This window comes from Anopheles coustani, chromosome 3 (genome assembly GCF_943734705.1).
Source record: "Anopheles coustani chromosome 3, idAnoCousDA_361_x.2, whole genome shotgun sequence".
In the NCBI taxonomy this organism is placed as follows: Eukaryota; Metazoa; Arthropoda; class Insecta; order Diptera; family Culicidae; genus Anopheles; species Anopheles coustani.
In genome coordinates this window covers 28,036,348-28,059,888 of record NC_071288.1, presented here as the reverse complement: position 1 = coordinate 28,059,888, position 23,541 = coordinate 28,036,348, and the positions used below count along the sequence as shown (strand labels likewise).

Sequence of the window (23,541 nt, the reverse complement as noted above, 5' to 3'; positions counted from 1 at the left end):
CCAACAACACCTCCACACAAATAGATACGACTCAACCAGCGGCGAGACCTTGAAAAACGCACGTTTTCTTCCCGGCGGAGCGAAATGTCGAGCCCCTCGCGAGCTCTACATTGTCTGATCGCGCCTAAGATCCGTTCAAAACAACCACCCGACCCTCCACATTCTTTAAATGGACCACCGGTTTGTCTCCCTCCCGGCCGGGATGGTTGTTTTGCAAATAGAAATTGGAATAAAAAACTCATCCACCTCATACATTCTTCGCATGCTGCAGCCATGATCGTCGTGAATATAAAGTACTTCCCGGTGAGTGGCGCGAGTGGACCAACGAGAGATGTCTTCATGTTCGATAGACAAAGACCGGATCGGACTTCGGTTGGAGGAAGGAGTAGAAGCAGGGTGTAGATGGAGAGGACTTGCCGGTCTCGTTCGTTGGGGAATGTTTAGAATACTCAAAACAAAAACAAGATTAGATAGTGGACGGCGGGATGTTGGCCGCGAGGAAGGATAGGGAGGTAGATAATGACGCGAGGCGCCGCCACCTGTTCACCCAACGTCTCCGTACACTCGCGTCACTCAACTTTGAGCCAATCCAATCGCGGCACCGTTTCGCGCAATCCCCGGGGGCTTGGCAGTTGTTTTTCTCATTTTTTTTCTCTACTCAACTGTTTGCTTGAATACATTTGTTGTTGATGGCCAAGATAGACCGAGGAAGGCCGGCGAGAGGCGGCGTGGCGAGGAACAGGTTGTGATGGATGTGTGTAGAGAGGTTTACTATAGCAGCGTTGAAAATACTGTGTCACACTTCTACGCACGTGCTTCCCATTCGCGGTTCATTGAGAAATGCATCAAAACAACAATAACAAAGTGCCGGAACGCAGTATCTCGCAGCTGTGAAGGGGATATCTGCGGGCGTACACCCCGCGAGAATGTTTACGACAGGAAGGAAAATGAAGGGGCGTATTTATCAGGGGGGAAATGAAATGCATCATTCGCACAGGAGCATGCTTGAGAAAAACATTTACCCTTGATTTGTTTGCCAAATGACACTACAAAGTGTGGGGGTGCGTTTCTCGTAAACAGACTTTGTTTATTCTCACTTTCTGTTCACGATTGCGTCCTACGGTTATTAGTTAGGATGTTTTCCAATTTTGTTACAACCTATTTCTCAGGTCCTAACTTTATTTTTCTATACAAAAAACACTTTGTGTTATTTTAACGACGACATAACTAATAATTTTCTTTTCCATTTACAGCTCACCCTAAAGTGCGCGCCTTCGTCACCGACGGTGGCCAGATGAACGTGGAGGACGCCATCCAGCATAAGGTGCCCGTCGTCGGCATCAGCTACTCGACCTCGTACGAGCACTATTTGCGCCAGATCGCCAAGTATGAGGCGGGCATCATTTCGCTCATCGACTACGAGTCGCAAACGTTCGCGGACAAGCTGCGAGAAGTCTGTACGGACGACCGGTAAGTGCACTTGGCCTCCCTGCTCGAAGTATTCACGTGCCGCATAGTGACTCAAAAGATTAACACATTTTCCTCCCCTTTTTTCCGCCTCTTCAGGTATCAAGAAAACGTTAACAAATTGCACCGCCTCCTGACCGATCAACCGCAAACATCGATCGAGCGCGCCATTTGGTGGATCGAGTACGTGGCACGTAACGGCGGTGCGAAACAGCTACGCGTGCGCCATCTGTCGTGGTTCGAGTACTTGATGCTGGACGTGCTGCTGGCGGTCGGTGTCTTCGCTACGGCGATCGTGTGTGCGATCGCGTACCTTATTTATCGAGCCGTGCGCTACTCGAGAAGTCTTCCAATAGAGATGGTTACGCGCGGTAGCCGCAAATGCAAGATGCTTTAAGGATGAAAGCATTTTTTTTAGAAGCATGGAAAAACAAACGTACTAGAAAAGTCTGATTCTAATTAGGGAACCACGATGAGCGACCGTTACTATTTTTCCCAATGTCAGTCAAAAAGAAGGAAAACGTGAACAAAGAATCTTTGGGTGAAGCAATCTCTTCACAAACATGCAATAAAACACTACTAGCGCATAAGGCATTGTGATATTACATATATAAGATGTACCTGTATGAACATAAGTGTTAATAAACTAGCGAGTTGAGCTTCTAAAATGTTTATCTTAATTTATTTATTTGTATTTTTATTTTATTCCAACTTCTTGCAGCAGAAGATAGTTAGATATTATTCATATTAGCAAAAGAGACAGAAGGAATCATATTTAATAACTCAAGAGCTTGAAAACATATGCAAATAATACCACAATGCACCAAAACTTGCCTCCAGTACAAAATTGATACATTATCTCACAAACTCATCTTGATTGCCGTTCGTTCAACCATGTCCTTAAGATAATTGCATTTATTTACAGATAATAAGATAATTACCTTAAAAATCCTTGCCTCGAGATATTTGGCGAGCGTTACTAAAACGAACGTACCGTAACGGTGTAGCACAAGTTGCATACATTCAGGATTCACCAAATGCTTTCTCGGTTTTCGAAACGTTCGCAACCAAATGGGAATCAATTACTGCAGGTTTAATTTTCCATGGACTTGAGGAACAATTTCCCAAAAAATTTTAATACACAAAAGAAAAATCCACCCAACAGGAGCTGAAAACGGTGTCGTGCCAACGATATATCACCACCAAGTGCAGTAGAGCCAGTGAATCATCGTTGAAAGTGTCTCATCGTCTCCAATTAGCTTAGAGGATGGAGGGCAGATGAAAACTCCTTGCCTCTCCGGTAAACCCTTAATTTGAAGCAATCTTTCACATTTAGCTGCGGACGATTTGTGACATAAATATTCAGCAGCCAGATGCTGCACCACGATCTAAATGCAGCAGCGCGTGTTGGGCGATACTTTCGGTAGCGCTCACCCGAATCATCAGTTGGGATTAGCATATTTTGTAGCCACCCAAACGCACCTGGCAGGCCGGTTTTTCTTTTCTCTTTACAATAACAACACTCCTATAGTTGTGGTGAAAAAGTGATGGACTAGCGATACTCTACGGCAAGCAACAACCGATGATTAACGGATTAAATTAAGCCAAACATCGAAATCATTTCAACTCGATGCAAACACTGTCGGAAAGACCACTGCGGATTACACCGGTTGAATGATGTTCCATGCCTTCCTCACTCCAACAGCAAGAGTGCAGATCGGGGAAGAAAGATCCCTCTTCATGCACACCTTTACATCTTCAGTCCACGCTACGGTCGGCTGTAACGAAAGCAGCCTAGGAGACTCAGCATCGACAACGTCGAGGGCATGCAGATCAGCTTGCACCCCAAGCCTACACGACTAATCAATTTGTTTATGTTATCGTTCGACTCGGTGGCTGTGCGCTGGGGTGTGGGTTTCACAGCTTTTTTCTCCCGTTACTTCCCCGACACCGAACGATCCATGTTGTTTCCCCACGCCACAGCAGTCCTTTGCTATCACACCGACCCGCAATGATCGTGTCGAACAACATAACAGAACACCATGAGGTGCTCTACGGTAGCATGGAGTGCCCGGGGAATTCGCCGGGCCGCTTTTATTTGTTGCACATCAGATAGGGAAAAATCCACCCTGAAACTGTCTGCAACCGTTTCGATCCCAACGGTTCGTTTGCAGTTGGCGGAACGATCGAAAGTGAGAGTTGTATATTTTTTTCTTATTTGGCATTGCATTTGCCTGGTGCTGCCTTAGGACTCACCCTCGCAAACCCGGTGGAAATCCTAACCAGTTTCTCCGTTATATCTTATCCACAAGTGCCAGCCTGTCGGTGTGCGATTCAAACCAATAAAAACTAAAATGTTAACTGATGATGTCATGTACCTCTTTAAACAGCTCTATAGTTTCGTTGCGCCGAACGATTGAGCATTAACAGATTGCGCCAAGCTGGATTATCTGGTTGTTGTTTAAACGGCAAATTGATCGACAAATTAACATAATCTTGAATCGATTTAAATCCATCGCGTTGGCGATCGCAGATAAATGAGTGGCGCTACATTTGTTTTCCAACGATCGTTAAACATAAAACACGGCATAAATTATTGTAGTGTCTTATCTTTAAGAGGTTGTTGGATATTATTTTTAAACAATGGTTTAGTTCAATTCACTTTTGGGAAGTTTTATGACTTATTCACAGACATTTATACATCTGTTAAGCACTTTTAATTACTTTAATCACTTATTTATCTTGCACACAAACGCTTGTTGCACCACCAGCACAATTTTATGTAAATGTTACACTACATGGGTCACAAAATGTAGGAAAAGGGTATGTATACACTATTCCAATCTGTTACAACGTGCCGCACCGTTATGACGATGCTTTCGAACTCGATGATGGATATATATGATGAACGACACCGATCGCGGACCGTGCGAAAACCCCGATTGTCGTCGTCGTCCCCGTCGTTCGATCCGGCGACACTTGCCGACAGGGATCGGTGTACCATTTCTCTTTTGTCGCACCAGAATCCAAAGATTATGGAGTGATGGAGTTGTTTTTCCTCTAAACTTTACAGTGCACGCCAACATCAATTCCGCGCGGGAACGCACGCGAGCCCCGATTGGCCTATTTATTGCGCGCTCGGTTCGGGGCCCTCCATAAAACCTTCCGAACCTCCCGAAAACCACCGCATCCTCCACCCGCCCTTTCCGAGGCGGACCGATCGCACGATGGTTCCCGGCGATCAAATCAGCGATCGATAATCTGTTTGCTCTCATCGCGGATTTCCTATGTGGAAAAGTAAAAAGACACAAAAACCTGACCGCCCACGCCGATTTTTCGGACCCGGGTTCGCCGGGCGGCCGGAAAAAAGCGATTCAAAACGCTTAGCATAAAACATAGTGAAATAATCTATCAAATCCAGCCCCGGTTCTGGTGACGCTTTTTTTTGCGGGTGAAAAGAGCGAACGAACGATCCAGGGAACACGGTGAGGTTCGGGCGGACCGTGATCTAATTCTTTGCCCACAGCTTAACGGCGATGTATTTTTGCCTATCGATCGTTCGAGCTCCGCTCCGTAATGCATGCAAATTATAGTCACCCTGCCACAAATCTATCACCAGATCGTACGAAATTAGGTGACAGTGTCCCCTGTAGGTTCTGAGATTCCGATGATTTGATACGGTTTGCCAAAAACGGGTGTGTGGGGAGAGCGTGCAATAAACCGGAGCACCGTGCGCCTTTTCGGAAGACTTCGAGATGATAAATGTCGGTCGAGTTGAGAAAAATCGCTCAACCCTCGCAAAAATTGATTTCACCGTTCCGCGCTCGACTCTGGGCGGTTATAGCGATTTGCATTTTACGACAGGATTCGGTAATACCCCGGGAGCCTGATGAAAAGTCGCGACGCAGAAGATGCCTTGTGGAAGCGACGGAAGATTTTACCGAAAAATTACGCATCATAAACAAAATAGGAATCAAACAAGGAAAAGAAGATGAAGAGCATCAAAAGACAAACAAATTGCGGTTATTAATCAAAAACGAAGACGTTTTTCCTTCCCACGACGGTCGAGAAGGACTTGCGATGAGCTGCGTAAGGTCTAGATTTTTAGAGAGGTTGATATTTTGCATTGATTGGCATGTTTTTGAAAATTTAGTTGACATTTATGTGTTTCCTTAGGATCCGGCGCGCTTTAAACTGTGAATTTCATGCTCTTCAAATTCAGAACACGAAGGACACTAATGAGTTTAAAGCAAAGGATCAATAAAACAGAAAATAAAAACAAACATTTCATTGAAATGCATCGGAGTGAAAGCGAAAATACTGAAACGCATATATCTTATTTTTCCGTATTTTTTTTTTTAATCAAATTCGTGCTTTTGAGCCTCGAAAAGAAATTTAATGTTTCATTCACTTTCCTTCCCGCGCTTGATCGATCGAACGGAACGCTCAATAAAAGTATGACGAATGTCGGTAGATTATCAAATTCATTAGCGAAGCAGCGAAAAAAGGTTTTTCGGTTGAGGAATACGGCCTGTCGGCCTCGGAACAGGCGACGCTGACGAGCCTTCAACATTCATCATCGGGAAGCCAGCAGCGACTTGATCGTATTAGCACGTTTTCCTTAGCAGACACACACACACACACACACACTGAGCCAACAAAGTGTACCGGGGTCCTGAGGTCCGTCAAATTCGTTTCCATCACGTCGGATCGATTGGTTGATAATGTTTTTAATTGATTGGTAGAAATTCACCGCCGATAAGGGAGGGAGAGAGGGAAGAGCGTGATGGCATGGGGAAGGAGGGGAGGATTATTAGCATAAATTTTCGTATTTTACGCTGTGCAGAAACGATCGCAGCCACCATCAGGGGAAGCGTCTGTTGGAGGGTTGATCGGCAATATAAAGAAAAGAGAAAAATAATTCCCAATATCGATGTCGACCGTTCGGTCCGTCAGCGACGCTCAAAATAAAACGTCGATCCGTCCGAACCCCAACGCCGTCGCCAGCCAGAGCTTTGATTGATTTATATGGCTGCGAATCGTAAATCTTGCCTCTTTCTAACATCTCACGCAAATTCGGTCCGCGCCTCGTGAGGCTTTACATCCGAAAACGGGCATAGACCAAACCGGCAAACCGAACCTATGCGAAGCGATCTCTGTTCGTGCCAAAGCAAAAGCTCGACTTTCGGAGCATATTCTCTAATTAGCAAATGGTGCCGAACTCCCGGGGAATCACCCGCGATCGATTAGTTGTGGTTTGTAAAGTTTCCGTGCTAATTGTTTTTAAGGAGCTAAGCGAGCTGACTAAGAACGTTTGCCATGGAAGAGAGAAGGGTGAACCAGGGTGCTAAGAAGGCAGTGTAAATTTGTGAACATTTACCACCGATCGCCCCTTTAATCCTCAAGAGCTAGAAAACGTGTTAGGGCGATAATTGGTTACATACAATTAAGATCTTCCGAGTGCTTAATTTTATATAATTAAAAATGGTTGAGAAAGGAAATATGCACGAAAACAATAAAACATGAAGAAAAAGAGAAGAAAACGATAACTTACCTATATCCACCATCGAAAGCCTTTTTAAGCGACATTTATATGACCATATCAGTTGTCCTGCAGAGGAAACAAAACAATGCGTTAATAAGAAGTCCGGTATGAAACACATTAAGTGCTGTTCGCAGTAATTAAAACGGTCCTGTTATCATGATGGTCGAACTCTGCCAAACAATGTCTAAAAGGAACTGTGCCCGAGCACGTTTTCCCGTTTCCTATCGCTAGCAACGTCCCCGGTGACCGCGTAATATGTCTCCACTGATACCGTCAATTACCGGCCGTCCCTAACGATCGATGCATTGGCACGATAATTAAGCCGTAATTTTAACAAGATCCTGCGCGAAATTTTGATAAAAAAAACAGAGGAAATGAAAGGTCCCTTCGGCAAGGGTGGTGCAAGAAGGTGCACCACAGGGCCGATGGCGTGTCGGAGGTCCATCAGTTCAATCGTTTCTGCCAATGACCGCAGCATGGATGCTTTTTCCTTACCGCAAACACTGGCTCCTCATTCAATCGATCGGCAATGACCGGGCCTCATCCGCCGACGACGGTTATTCAATTCGGCAGGTATTTTTCTCCCTTTCCGGTTCCTAACGAACCGATCGAACCCGTCCGACCAATTTGCGAATAATGAAGCTCAAAGTGTACGTGAGTGTGTGTGTGTTTGGGTTTTTTTTGCGTTGTTGTATTTTGTTTCCTGCCCACAAGAATTTTAATCAACTCACTGTGAGCAGTTGCACAGATGCAGGGGGGAAGAAAAAATAAGGTAGTGCTATCTTCTGTTAGGTCTACCTCCCGGAATCTGTGGCGAAGATGCTGGTACGGCGCCACTCGAGTGTTTGGATACACGGCCGCTACCAGTGCAGCGTCACAGTGCATCTTCCGAGGCTCATTATGCGCACCCGGAGTCTCGGAACGTGTTCATCACGGGGATCATGATTTTCTTGCCAGCGTCTTTCGCCTTTCCCTATCGTCATCTCACGCCGGTTGGCTTCCGTCGCAGTGAGCCGCGCGCTACAGCGTGTCCCGTACCGCTCTCGCCTGCCGCAGATTAACGGCCCTCCCCAGGTGCAAGCGGCCGGAAAATGATCAAAACAATTATCAGATTAAACGGAAAAATTACGATTTGCAACAGCAGGCAGGCAGGCTGGTTTTTGTCGCGCTTCAACAACGCCGGCGTCACCTACGGCTTTGAATGGTGGAATCAGATCCGATCTTCCCGAAGTGTCCCACTCTACGCCCTCCTTCGGCTCCTGATGGTACGGGTTGTTCATGAAGTTGTAAGTGTTCTTAATGATGTTGACACCTTCTTCCCGGTATGCGCCAATGCGAATGCTAGGGATGCCAGGTGCAACAGTTCCTTAGGCTCACCGGAAGCGGGGTAAACACTCTAGGGAGAACAATTAGATCGTACCGAAGTGAAAGCGTAAATTGTCCATCCGTGGAATGTATGTTGATGCTGTTTTAGATAAACATCTCCATAGTGGAGGGCTGAATTTTTGTCACCAAGTGGTAAATATAAACGCATAACGCTAAATATACACGCATTATATCCAGAAAATAAAGACATTCTGTTAAAGCAGGTGATTGCAAATGCGAAGGAATCCTCTGTCAAAACGAGCATTCTGAAATGCAACAACATATGGTATTGCCTCTCGACTGCAACTCTACAAACTAACTAAAAAGTACACAAGAAGTACTCAGTTGCTGGTGCTTAAGAACACGAGTTTTAATTACTTACGCTCATCAGCTATTTTCTCGTCTTAATTAGGCCCTCGTCTAGAGGCAGTCCCTGTCCACGAATAGGGATGTGGCTAACCAGTATATGATGCTGCTGGAGACGATCGGTACTTAATCTGGTTCTAGTTCGATTTTGATGCCGCACGCCATCGGAACTAGGCCATCGGACGGCTTTAGCTTGCCGTGCCGCGTAGACTTTACGACGTGACGGAAGCGGTCACCGACTTCTTCGCTCCAACTGCAAGGATTGCATGAAAACTCGCTCGCGGGCCAATAATTACACCAACGGTTCTTTGCCAGCGAATCGGTCAGTTTTGACGATTCTGGATCACCGGAGCATTCCACCGGCGGATTCCTTCCTTCGACACAAACACACACACACATACGAAACTATCTAGAGTCGGTTGAACATCACGGCCCGGGGAAGGGTTCTCGTTCAACACCAGCGACGACGCTTCTCGCCACGGTCACGGTGGACAATCGTAATTCATGATCACGAGCACACCCATTAGGTTTGTCGTTGTTAATTTTCGTCTGTCTTCCGGGAGCGGCCCCAAAGCCGAGACACGCTGGATTCGATACGATCTTGCGCGGCCGTAACATCCGCCGTTAGGTTCGCCGACCAAAAACGTAGAACGCACGGTCGAACGGTCCGGCGCGTCATCAGGTGTACCGGTTCTTCTTCGGGGAACCTGACCGCCGCCGTTCTGCCGATCGGGGAATTCGGTTTTCGACTTTTGGCGAGGTGAAAAATGGACTGCGAAGTCTGCAAGAACGCAGCCCCATGTGGCGAAGATACACGGCTGCATACACACACACTCGGGTTCGGTTCGTTACGTACGGTTCTTTGTTGTTGCTAATGATTTCTGAGGCGGAACGGCAGATCAGAACGAAATTCGGCAATGAATAGCTTGTTAGCCGCTTAACACACCATTATTACGGTGTGTCCAATATAATCTCCATGACTTCTGTCGAGCTCACGTGCACTGTAGCGTCGGTTATGTAATACCGTTTGAAATTATTTTTCTTTAAATTTAAAATCAATCATGCTACGAGAGAAATGGCACCATTGATGCTATTTTTAGATGCGAAGAAAAAGGTATACGACATCAAATGGATTTCTAAACTCGGCTTTGTTGAATGTCAAAGTACCAGTCTTATGCAGAAAATAACTTATAACGATCGTTCTGTTCCAAAGCTAAAGAATCAGCCAAACTGTGGCGGAATAAATAAATGGTTTGTTTGTCTCACTTCCCGCTTCTCCATCAAAAGATCAATCGTACGACGTGCCGGTGTCGGATTCGACTAAATAGCAGAAAACACTCCACTTGCCAGCCATCTAGAAACATCATTGGCATGCAAACGCCCCATTGCAGCCGGCCGGGGGGTTGCTTCCGATCTTTCCGAGCTCGAAGATTCGCTCTTGCGCCGCGCCGATTCCTTTTTGCGCCTTTTATTTTCTCGCGTTGTTCTTTCCACCGTGTGGCTTTAGGAAAGCGGTTGCACTGGTTGCAATTGTAGCTGCTTGCAGCTTTGCCGTCGCGCTGGCAGTCAAATGGTGGGGTTGTTCCGACAGCTCGCACGCTCGCAAACGGGGCTGGGTGGTGGAGGCGCCTGGCATTTAGGTACCACCATTCGCTTCGAGGCGCACGGTTGGCGCACGCCCGTAGTTTAATATAATTTATTAACCAATCAGTAGCACATCAAAATAATAGACCGTTCGGAATAATAATTCATTAGCTATGCACGAATGCAACTCCCATCGCTTCCCGGTGGAAGGCTATTTGGTGGTGATGGTAAGTCAATTGCGCTATTAATGTCGCCCAAGAAGTGCAGTCGACCTTCAGCGAATGGGCGCGAGCAAGGCAAATAGGCGCCTTTGCTACCGGGTGGTCTGAGGTTTTGATCGGAGGTTCGGATCAAGCTCCCGTTTCCCGCTCAACTATATCAATCAAAGTGCAGTCGGAATTGAACACAAAGGGCAGCGATTTGATTGCTCCCAAGGAGAAAGATCAACCACTCAAACTCTCAGATTTAATTGAGATATTCATTGATACGTTCGAAGAAATTAAAATTACAAAGGCCTACCGTTGAGATTCGTTTGCATGATCAGAAAAATAAATAGAGTTACTGCTTAAGACAAAGAAGATAAGAGGATTGGAACTTGGTAATAAACAAAATCCCTTAATCTTTTTATTATTTATTTTGCAACACAACTTAAGTTGTTAGATACCGTTAAAGCTGTGCACTATGCAGCTTACAGCCATAGCTTACGATCAGGTTGCGTTTCAACGAGCCACTTTAGCCTCCAGTAATCGCCCATAAATTGTACCTACGGACGAAGGATTTTCGGAGTGTTTTATTCATTGCATATTAAAATGAGATTAACCCTGGAACCCTCGCACTCGCACGAAAACATGAACTATGGAATAGATGAGCACGAGATATGTTCATCAGCTCAAGCAGTTCAATTCCATGGTTTACGCTAATCTCAGTCAGGATTTTCCCAAATCCTCCCCCGGTGGCCCCTCGCCAAATCCCGTGGCGCATCACTTGACAATTATTTAATAATTTTCCGCGAGCTCACAACGACAACGTCCCATCCCTCCGAGATGGGATACCACCGAAGTCAGGTTCGCAGAAATAGCGGGACAGCGGGGAATCGGTTGGTTTCGGTTCGGAGACCGGGCCCGAGGTTGCTGGCTCCAGTAACGTCAAATAGATGAAGCGTCCCATCGCACGCCATGTGTAAATCAACACCTCATCATCCAAGGGTCTGGAAAGTGCGAAGAAGCGTGCGAAATGTAAACAAAAACCTAATCAAGACGCACACGAAGGCTATCCTTCGGAGCTCTTCTTGTTTTGTCCCAACTTTTTCTGCTTTTCCGACCGAACACATTCCGAGCGGTGACTGAGGTTTGGGTTTGAAGTATCTTTTGTTGCGAACCCGTATCGTCACTCGCTGGAGGAAAAGATAAAACGTACATCGATGCTTTCTAGAAAGCTTCCGCCGCTGCGACTTTGGAGGCAGCGTCACTACTTTCTTGCGGGGATTTGATGGGTAGAAACATGAAAAGATGCCCCAGCGAGCGATGCTTAGCCAGGGAAAGAGAGAGACCCGAATGGCTTCTATCAAAAGGTAGCGAAAAGGGTCGAGGTAACATTTGATACTATCGCGGCGAAACAATCGCCTGAAGATGCGACCTTCTTGGTGGCCATTCGGATAAAGTTTCCATTTGCGATCGGCGACAATATTAGTGAGAAAAGTGCAGTAGCCAAGCGAGAGCGCTTTGAAGAGGAAAGAAAAGGAGATGTAATTATGCCAAATTGAAAGATTATGTTTTGAAAGATGGGGGTTTGAGCATTGGAATTACTAATTGGTTAAGAAAAAGAAACTTAAAATATATGAGACATTATTAAGGTTGGACTAGGTTAGAAAACAAATTATGGTTTCTTATATTCGTACTCCAACCTAATAAATCGTATGCTAATGCGGATTACTGTAGGTCATACAACTGTTAAATCTTTACCCAACAGTTCCCGAGTTCAGCGAGGAAAAATACATCAACAAACTCTATCGTCCTTATGGCAAAAGTTCTATCGACACGTTGCCGCCGCGAAGAAAAGCGTCCGATGCTACCGATCAACCAAAACCAGAAGGTAATCAAAGTTGACCTCCTTCACGGGGGTAAATTGATACAGTAGCACCGGCAGGTTGCACGTCCCCAAGTCCCACCGACCGTTTCACAACCACACGCGGACCGAGACCGCAGCGAATAATCGCCGGCCTTTCCCGGTTGGTCCTCGGTCTCCAGGCTCCTTCCCAGACCGTGATGGTATCTATCGCGTGTTGCGTTGTCTATTCTTCAGCGGTCCATTCTATGCGCACGCATATCGAGCTCAGACCCGGCGAGGCCTGGGGCCCGCTTTATGAAACGTCCAACGACACCTTCGGGCGGGCGGGAGGGAACCCTCGGTAGGTGCCCGCCGTCGCCGCGCGTACGTCAGAACGAATAGAATACCTATCGTGATGTCTTGTCATTTATCACTCACCGACAACCGACACTGGCGACCGGGACCGAGTAGTCCGGTCCGGACGGGAGCCCGAAAGAATGCCAAACCGGCGTCGCCTCGGTCGTCCCAGCGGTCCCTGCAGGCCTCCTTGGAAGGACAGTAGCTGCTGATGGCTTGCGACAGTGATAGGTTGAGGCAGTTCATCGGAAGAAAACGAAACGGGGCCAGGTGCGGGGAGTTAGTTGCCGTTATCCATTCTGACAGGTCGGCGGGATACGGGAGGGTTAGTTTTCGCATCCGCATGTTGGTAGTTGGCGCGTTTTGGCGTCCCTATTCCGGCAGCTGCTTCCAGGATTTGTTCTTGCGCTTGAGCGCCCCAAGATCTGGTCGTCGGGTAGAGAATGATCCTTGGTCGAAACGCTACAACGAACCACAAAAACCAAACGCTGGTGGCGAACATGATCAAACGGCGGCGGCTGAGTGACTCCGAAAGACAGTTCCCTTTTTTGGAACACCTATCGGGACATCCACCTCCATCCACCAGTCCCTTCTAATCCCGGAAATCGGACGCAAGGCAAGCAGGTATGCCGTTCCCAGTGGAGCAGTGTGCAACTGATGTTGGCAGTGTTGCGCTAATCGACGACACGATCAGCATCGCGCACGATGTATGGCACACGCACTCGTCGACCGACGGCAGATGAGCAACGCGCGATAGTAGCAGGTGGTGTTTCTTTAACGGACACGAAGTGATATGTACAGCTTACAGCGCCGGAACAGGACCTGCACCACTTTTGAGGTTATGAGTGACCTTCACGAATTCGGGGCTCTGACATCTGAGAAAGACATGTTGACGGGTCGACCAACGGGAAGAAAGTCACCGATGAGTTGCGGAAAGAGTTCGGGCCAAGTGGTTTGACATAAGCAATTATCATTCGCACCATTAATCACCGCACAACCCTACCCACCGTCCGCGAAACCAATCCCGGGAGGCTGCCAATCAATCAATGGCGATGATGAGGACCTGTGTGGGTCCTGTGGGTAAAGCCCAAACCCGTGGGTTGCATCAAGCTACAACCTGAATGAAGATGTCAAATGTAGGTCTGTTTTTGCTTCATGTTTTTTGCCTCTTTGTTGATACTCCCCGAACGAACGTGCAAACGTTAACAGTCAAAACTCCTTTCACCAGCCGATGCCGGTCGTCTGTTTTGGGGGAACGAAGGGCATGAGTTCGCATGATTATTTGCATATATTGACGTTCGACAGCTCCGCGCTCTGTCCGTGGCGCGAAGCGGACGGTCCCTTTTGCCGATGATTGATGGTGTGCGTTTCGGGGCGTTGCTGGGATAATTAATTCAGCAATCGTCACTTGACCTCGGTGCACGGACGTAATAAAAACCCGCGCGGACTTCATTCACAAACATTTGGGACGGAATAAAGAGCGCCCTTACGAAAGTAAAAAGGCAGCCGGGTTTCATTCATGAGCCAAAGTGTTTAGTAGTTTCTACGAAACCGTTATAGCACGATTCTGACTATAAAAGCGAACGATCGTTTGAAGGCAAGCACAAAACAAAACACCACCTTGTGGCCCTGGGAAGGCAATAATCCAGGGATCCATTACACACGATACTCACGGGACGCCAAATGACTTCCGAGCCATTCCGATCTGCTGCCCCACTGTATTTCTACGTTTTTGCGTAACGAGGCCGAATGTCGTTCGGTACGATAAATCAACGATAATGAGCAATCGCCAGGGATAAAGCGAAATATGCAAACAGCACCTCTTATCGAGCTAATGAGCAGCAGTCCTGGCTGGGGAGATAGACTCCCGGCAGGTTACTAAACCTTTCCGCTCTTTCTCTCTCTCTCCTTCGTGGCCACTCCTGCGGGCAGGTGATCATAAAAGAAACACTGTAACTGCACTTCTGCGTCGAATGGCGCAACAAAACCGAACGACGGCCATCACTAACCGGCCGGTGTATTTGTTTTTATTTGATGCTTCTAATTAAAAGCACAATCTGCAGGCGCAGTCTGGGGGCGAGTACTGGTTTTACAATTGAAGCACCTTGCCGGGCCGGGACTGGAACTGTCGTCCGGTGGACAGTCCATCAGTAAACGGGAAGCCCCATTGTCGGTTTGGCGGCAGACCAGGAGTCCTTGGGACCAGCTGACCATTTAAGCGGACCCCCCTCGATAGGATGGCCAGAAGAAAGCTACACCGGAGCAGCCCGCCGGAGTCCGGTTCCGGCGCTTTGGAATGCCAATCATCATCATCATCATCAACACCACCATCATCGTCGTTGTCGTCGCTGGCGAGCAATGTCCGCGGTGTTGTGCGAGCCTAAGCCGTGTAGACATGTTCGCGAGAAGCTGTCTCAACTTGCAACGCCAACCGGACAGCGTGTAGAGAGGAGGGGGAAGAAATCTCACCACCCGAAGAAGCAGAAGAAGCCGCCACGAACGGCGGAGTGATTAGTAACAATCAGTTTCTCTTTCGTTTTCGGCTGCGAGGGCGCTGGCGAAGCCCTCGGCGGGAAGGCTGGCGACCTGGGGGTCTGTTCGGCACGAAAACGGACAAGTCACACGCAAACCTGTAGCGAACCAGCCGTGGCCACGGACGGTGTTAGGATTTCTCCGGTCCAGTGCGGTCCCCGGGCACGGATTGGATTCGATTTCATTTTGCGTGTCCAGCAATTAAATGTTCAGCCGGCACGATTGCGCATCTGACGTGGGGGGAGGGCAGACCAATGCGAAAGGAAACAAACAAGCTGTCGGGAGCAACTTTTGCAGCAGCAGCAGCAGCAGCAGCGGCGGGAGGGAGGCGGGGAAACTGTTCTCCGAAGTCGAGTCCATTTTTCCCAAAGGGCTAATGCGGCCGGAGATGGTGCAGAATCCGGGTGCTAAAAATGGAACCATCGATCGACGAGTCATTTGTGTCAGTCCCGATCGACTTGTCTTGACGAGTTGGATTAATGGAAACTGTGGTAAGTTATATTATTTTCCCCACTGATCATACCCATAATTGGTTCAGTTTTACAATTTCATAATGAAGTGAACACTTTTAATGAGATTCTGCGGACTTTGAAGTGATTTGTCACATCTTTCATCATTTCACATAAGCCAATGTGGAGCGTAAAGCAATCAACTGGAACTGTAAATGAAAAGTGTGTACATTAATTGACTACAACCTAAACGTTTTCCTCGTACAGTCACCGATCATGTGGAAACTACTTTCTAGGGACAATTCTGTTTGCTTGTTACACCTCCATCCTCATTAAACAAATGGTGCTATCGTAGGAAACAAATCGATATAAGCAATTACAACCTGCTCGGCATCCATCATCTGCTTCCAAGCATGGTAAACAAGTAAATGAGATTTTTCACACGTTTGTCACGTCGTGGCCGGAAGGGGGAAGGGGAGGCAATGTAAATGGGATCCTGAACGGGAGCAAGAAGGAAAAACAAAAAAACGAACCACATGCTGCTCCAGATGTATAATGGAGGTGTTTATGGGTTTGATTTTACCCCCGCTTCGATTGGTTTCATTTTTGCACGCATCCCTCGCCCGATTGGCGCTCGAATCGGTGCAGAACACCGGCCATTAGGGACCGCGGCCTATTAGGTACAGCTATTTGTTATTGGACGCGTCGGGTTCGCCAAACGTTTGCGCCTCCACGCAAACTTTTTTCCTCCTTCGTCGGGTGCGATTCCCTTTCGTCTAAGAGATGGGGCCAATCGTGGCAGTGTGCGTCAGCAGCCTCCACCACTAATTGCTATCATTCGATCGATCCCGTTGTCCCGTTTGCATATGTTTGCAGGGCGCGGGCGTAACCGATACCGCCAAGCGCGTTGTTGGTTCTGATGTAAGTATCACTTTGGCGCAGCTCGATTTAATCGAACGCATCTCATTGCGTTAAACGAAGGCCGTCGGGGTGAGGGGGGAGAGAGGGATGGAAAATCTTTGCCCATCGAACGCTGACCCGGTGGTTCGACGGTGGTTTTCAGTTGGTGCCCGTTTCGGGTTTTACCATAATTTTCCCCCCAAAACCGTTTCGGGCGTAAACGATCGGTTTCAGGGATAATTTGCGTGCCGGCTTCGGATAATGCGCTCGGGCTGAAGGAAGTGGGTGAACTTGTGTGGTTTCGCGTGGTGGCATGTGTTCTCGTTTTTTTGGTTTTGCCATAGCCATGGCATCATTTTTTTCGCTCCCTCACGGAATGCGTTTGCGGTTTCCTTTCCGGTCTCGCCCGGTACCCGAATCCGGCGTCCGAAGTGGCGATCGATTACGTCCGACGCAGACAAACGGTACAAGCGCTCCAGAATGCACCGGTTAGGCGCATTCCTAGCGCAGACCCCCGGCCTGCAGCGCACCGGATGTAGTGCGCAGGGAATCTTATTAGCCTCACGTGAGCGAAGCCGACCGACTGACTGACTGACTTCCCATTTTGAGCGATGTTTTTTTCTAGGTTAGTTGCATAACTGTTGTGGGTGCCTTGCGTTGCGGACAAACGGCAAATCGCGTTCGCGGTAAATGACCGACAACCGACAGCCCATAAACTTTGCCGCACGCGCAAATGAACTGTTTACGGGTGTGGCAGTTCCTTGGAGGCCTAGGTTTCCAGAAGGAATGGGAAAACTGGTTGGTTTTGAGCGAGCCGCCATTCCCGCAGGCGTATTTGAGTGGTCTGGATCATAAAAGCTTCAACGCTTGCAGCTGCACTCTGCGTTCGCTCCAGCTATGCACATTGCATGTGTATATTCTTTTAGGAATAAAATAATCTTACGCTATTTAAGTAATTAATTCTGTTTGTTCAAATCACGAAATTAGTCAAATGAATATTTAATAAATAATTTACAATAAATTTATTATTATCAAACAAAAATTTTACCAGAAAAAGAGATTTTACTGTTACTTTCTCAGAGCATCAAACAGAAACCTAGTAAGAATCCCCATTTTTGGAAATAAATATAGAGAAAAAGTTTAACGAATGTTGAATGAACATGAATGATTTCATTGAAAGGACAAACACATGTTGCCATATCTATGCTCGAACCCACCAAGAGCTTGGGAACGACGTCCACTACCGGATCTATTAGTGCCACATTATGGACCATTACGGATGCCGTGCTCTGTTATCAATGTTGCGAGTATCAACTAACTCCTCGCAATCTGTTATTAGAAGGCATGCTTCCTTCATTGATCTCGACCGTTAGATCATTTGACCTTGCGGGCTGTTTTGCAGTCGTATAGCCATGTTTGCAGTAATTAGCCACCAGGTACAGATTGATTGAAAAATTTGAACGACCGTTGAAGATGCCATTGGCAGAGTTAGTTGCATCCTGCTATAATACGGTGCCACGAGAAAAAATCCTTCTGCAAAACTACGACGCGAGCATAATTGAAATCGTTTCCCTCCGTTGCGGAGTAGCATCGACTGATGAAAACTCCGTCCGTCCCGTTAGGGCCTACGAAAGGGGAGGAGGGAAAGGGTGCAATTATTACGCGTTGATCGATTTCATTTTCACCGAAGCGCAGTAAATCCTTTGTACGGTGGGTGCGTTGTTGTGCTCCTCACGCAGACATGCAGTGAAAGTAGTATTACATCAAAATTGCCCACACCGAGAACGAAACACGTTACCATCAAAACTTAAGCGACGCTCATCGATGATTAGATAAGGCAACCTGAAAACAACGTCACGCGTAAACGCGTCTAATTAACGCAAGCACCAGGCGTGAACCAGACCCAACTTCAGAGCTGACTAACGGTGCTGACCAACGTCTCGCTGCATCTTATCGTGTGCAGCATCTCAGCATCTAAGGTCTCCTGCGGTAGTTGAACAGCTTCAACGTTTCGTCGCTCCCTCGGACCTGGAAGCGTACTAAGCGACACCGAAACGATCGTTATCAGCGACCCTAGGATAGGACAAGGCCTGCCAAGCCACCGTTGTGGCCGCTTCTGTGCCTCGGAGGGGGGCCCGATTGACTCGACTTGTTTAACGGCAGCAAAGACAGCTCGGTCGAAGCAGTTGGGGCAGCCGAACCATAGGTGGGCAGTGTTTGGACATCTCGCTCAAGCAGCAAAAGCGACGAACCACAGATCATTTTCCCCATTTTCCTTCCCGCAAAGGTTCGACACGCCCGCGAGCATGACCAATGTGTAGGAAGGTCACTGGCAACGACACCTTAGCGCAACCCGGTGAGTCAATCGATTTTCACCCGAATCTGATCACCTCCCGGGTTAACCCGTTCCGCTAGCAAAACCTAACGGGTTCCAACCCGGCCCGGGACGTCGTTTGTCGCTCGGTTCGCATGTTCATTACGTCCATTCACACCGAGGAGGAACGCTTACGCAACAATCATACGATTGAGCAATAGCTCATCAATCATCGGCTGCCGATCGGAAGGGAAAACGGGCCTGCCCAGCGAGGGGTCAGTCGCTGACGGGGGGGGGGGGGGGGGGGGGGGGGGGGGGGGCCGAACACGCATGAAGGTCGGAGAAATTCCCATTCCTAGCGGCAGCAAATGGTTCGATTATGATAATATATCTAATTGATTGGCGCGCTCATTTGAATATTACGATGCCCGGTCCGGGAAAACCGGGCCCGGTCGTCGGCAGCTGTTTAGCGGCCCGGAGAGCCGATCGATACGATACCATCTACAGCTACCACCACTACCAGCTGGCGCGGATAAGTGGATCAGTTTGCGACAGGCGTGAAGCCATGATCACCACCTTCCGGCGATCCGTTCCGTCGATCAGAGTCGTGTAAACAAAACATGCATAGGAACTGCTTGGGCTGGCGGACTATTTTACCGCCGATGGCGATAACAAATCGAATCACAACGGCACTTCAGACACAGTAATGGTGTTTTCAAAAAATCGGCAGGAGATCATTTGTTTGAATTGGGAAAATACAGCAATAAACATTTAATGTTAAGGAGTAAGAATTATGAGAGCATTTGCTAAAAATTCAAATACTATTGAAAATGTAAGCATTGGAACTAAAATTAGGTTCACAAATTACAATTCAACAGATCTCACAAATATAAAATTACACGAGCATATAGACAAAGTACAAATAAAAAATATGCATACAACTATCCCTTCACAAACGTATGCATATCAATGTTCGGTATCGCATCCGGCGAGTTCACTTTAATTTCCATCGTTTGAGATAGTGTCCGCTCTGATTTATGCGCACGCAACCTTAGCGAGTCTTTTTCCCCCTCTGCTTAATCTACCCGAACTGGTTTTGTGTCGGGCATAAACACACTTTAATTAATTGCGGGAAAATTAGCTTCCTCCGTGCGCCTAGAGCGGACGGTGCGCATAATGCGGTCGCGCTGAAGATAAGTGTAAATGATGAGTAAATGTTTCTGGTTTTTATTTTTCAATTTATTTGGCCCATCGTCGTCGTCTTCGTTCCTTTTGCTCGACGACAGACGAAAGCTGCCGCACGTTAGTCTCGGTTTCCCGAGCATATCGGATGGTCACCAACCACGGCCTCTGGTTAATGCTTCACCACGGTTCCGGGTGGTCCCCCACCCCCCTGTCGGGAGGGTGGGAAAAGCATCCGACAAGCCCTTTTTGTGGTGGTCCATCCCCGATTTCAACACTTGTCAAGGGAAACATTCGGCTACCGGGTTTTGGTGCCGCCGGGAAGAAAGCGATGAGTGGAAAATGTCACGAATTTCTTACGACGATGATGGGTCGCACGATTCGACGGTGACCAGGCGGAGACTTTTTTCGTTGCGAAGTGGTGAAAGGCAAGTGGCCATCAAAATACCACAAAACCACAAGCACCGCAAGCATTGCAATGTCTCGAAAGAAATATCTCTACTGTAACAATTCTTAAACGGTTGTCATAAAATATACCACAATTTGTTGGCGATGAAGCAAATTGTAAGCAGCAAGAAACCAAGTTCCAACAACGATATGCAAAACCGGTCGGTCAATGAACATATTTATGATTCCAAACAGTCTATCATTTGATCAAGATGTTATCGTGATCTCAATTGCATCCTTTATTCGGTGCAATATTGTTTTCTCTTATCCGATCCTTGGCATCGCAAAAGGGAGCGGTTCGTTTGTCAGAAGGTTTGTTCATTCATTTTGACAACAATGCCCTGACGGATGTTGTGCAGCAAAAGAGTATATTTTTCTAGATATATCCATTTTACATCCGCCAAAGCCTCTTCAAGGTGCCACGTGACAGAATCAGATATTCCAATCAAAGCGGCTTTCGATGCCTATTTTGTTTGCATCTCAGAAAATAAAATCGAATAACAGTTTAATGCCACGAATCCTTGCTTCAGGCAACGGCACTCGACAAACGTTTGCGTAATCGTTATAATTACGACGGTGAACCCTCTCCTGGGGCACATACCCGCCGTGCTGCAGAATTCTCACCTGTAGCGAACGACAGATCCGGTTTTTGCGCTTGCCATTAGCTGTCGAGTATGCTGAAACCGATACCAGCAAAACCGTCACCATAAATCGGCAATAGTGATGTCGATGTGACAAGGAAGGGTTTCCATGTCCATCTCCTTCGTTCCCCTCTCCATTGGAGTTTTCCTTGGGCTCAACGAGGCAAGAAAATCTATTCGACGGCATCCTTTAAACCCAAGGCTCGTAGGTTCTACCCAGTGTGTGTATGTTTTTTTTCTCCTATGATAACAACTTATTTGCTTTCTTTAACGAAGATACTTGTTTACGTTTCATGCCCGTTTCAGTCGGCATTCCTGCTAGCAAATCCGATTCTCAAGAATTATTGCACTCGTTGTGCCCTTCAGGCTGGAAGTGTGTTCTCCAATTGCCGGTGGATAATCCATAAATTTAAATAACACTCTCGTTATCAATCAACCTCTTTTCCCCCCGGTTTCCAACACTCTTTTCATTCAGGTTATTGAGCTGAGCACCTTCACCATCTCCTGGAATGTGCAAGCATCGGACATACTTCCTTTATCCTTGTAGCGTATTCCGTCTACTAAACGCACGCTAGCAACGATATAGCTCCCTAAAACCATTCATCACCGGGTCGAGAATGCCATCGTCGCTATGGAGCGTCTCGACCCATGTTGTCCGAGTCATAGCCGTCACCAGCTTCAAACCGCAGCGAGGTCTGATTTATTGCACACCGTTGGCAGTTCGTTATTAGTTTTAATCGGCGAACGTTTTGTTTCTCACCCCCTCGCTCGTGTTTGCTATTGCCAATTGCGTTGAGCGAAGAAATTTCATTAAAAACCATTCAATTAGGAACGCGCCGTAAGCATGGTGCTACAGAAAAATGGCTGAAGGCGTTGTAAACAGTACGATATTACTCAAAACTGTCCATTTTTTGACCATTCATCAAGAGCCGGGAAAGCGTGGACCTGCGTTGCGTAGTTTTATTGTAACGAGACCGTGGCTAAAGCTAACGACACTGAGTAAACCCATAAATCTTTATGTCATTTGAAGCCCCGGTAGGTTCGCTGAACACTCTAGAGACACGCTGAACACGCGTAGAGAAATACCTTTGGTCTGTTCGTTTGGTTTGGATTAGTATTTGTTCTACGTTCTTAAGCCATTCCAAGCATCTGGTAATCCGTGAAGATAGCTGAGGAAATGGATGTACGTATTGTACAGTTACGTGCGGATTCCGTTGTGTTCTAGACGCATCAAGTTTCCGATTGCAAAAGCCAATGAAACGGTTCCAGGTGAAGTCCAGAACGTCAGACTCTATTAGCACACAGCAAAATGATGCTTGTTAACTGCACGCGGCACTATGGAAAATAAGCAACATTAGCAATGGATCTAATGGATCTAATCCAGTTCTTCTTTCTCAACAGAGAACAGTTTAACGCTTTCCATTTGACTCAATAATATAAAGATTACAGAATGTCTGTTCGTGTCAGTAATTAAATTTCTTATTAAAATTACTTTATCAAACAACCGTTACACATTTTATTTTTACTATCTCGGTTTACCACACGATTAATTACAATGGCGTCCACTAATGTGTGTCTATCCGGCGTCCGCTACAAAGAATAGGAAAGAAGTGTTTGGACCGCGGTAATTGCTTAACGCAAAATATACTCAATGAATATGGTACGGTTTATGTCTTCCTGCCACAAAGATATCATAGGGTAGACGCGTACATATGACACACATGAGGGACGACCACAGTTCCCGGAAATCTAAACTAGGTGCGATGCGTACGGGAAGATGAGCCGCACCATCCGATTCGGTAAGAGAGCACTATGTTTTCTCACGCCACGAAGAAGCCCCATATGTTGACCGCAACCATAAGCACGGCCCTAACGATAGGGGACACATTGTTGCAAGTATGGGTCCGGTGGGACTTCATTCGCACAAATTACGGGATTCAGCCACTCGTATTTCGATAGGACCTACACCGCACGGCACTTAAGCAACGAAGAAAGCAGAAAACAACCCTCACTGCCCGTGGACGACAGTTTGTGTGCGGTTTTTTTTTTTTTGGTGACGGGAGGTTACGTGAGGCTGCACAACGCCTCCCTACGTAAATGCAGGGCTCGCTTGATAAGTGATCATTAATCAGGCGCTTTTAGGCTGAAGTTCCTCGTCATAACGCGGTGGCACAGATTCGCACCGCGGGGTACGGTTTCTTTATCCGGTCCCGTTTCCCGCGCCCGGACGCAGATAGATTTCTGACTGGTCATTGACAGTCTCGTTGGAACGGTTGTAATGTTGTAATTAATGAAGTCCACCCAATACCGAAGTGCTTACCGGCGCAGTCGCGCTGCGGTCGTTTG

General features: G+C 47.2%; 2 protein-coding genes across 2 annotated transcripts in view; both read right to left on the bottom strand.

The window, feature by feature from the left end:
• LOC131259180 (small ribosomal subunit protein mS33) overlaps window positions 1-23,541 on the bottom strand; it is a 162,771-nt gene that overhangs the window by 24,263 nt on the left and 114,967 nt on the right. The gene's annotated exons all lie outside the window — the stretch shown is intronic.
• LOC131259173 (serine proteinase stubble) overlaps window positions 1-23,541 on the bottom strand; it is a 55,683-nt gene that overhangs the window by 23,625 nt on the left and 8,517 nt on the right. Inside the window, exon 2 of the mRNA XM_058260609.1 lies at window positions 7,022-7,078. Coding sequence (XP_058116592.1) covers window positions 7,022-7,034 — 13 coding nt within the window. The 5' untranslated portion in view covers window positions 7,035-7,078. The remainder of the gene's footprint in view (window positions 1-7,021; window positions 7,079-23,541) is intronic.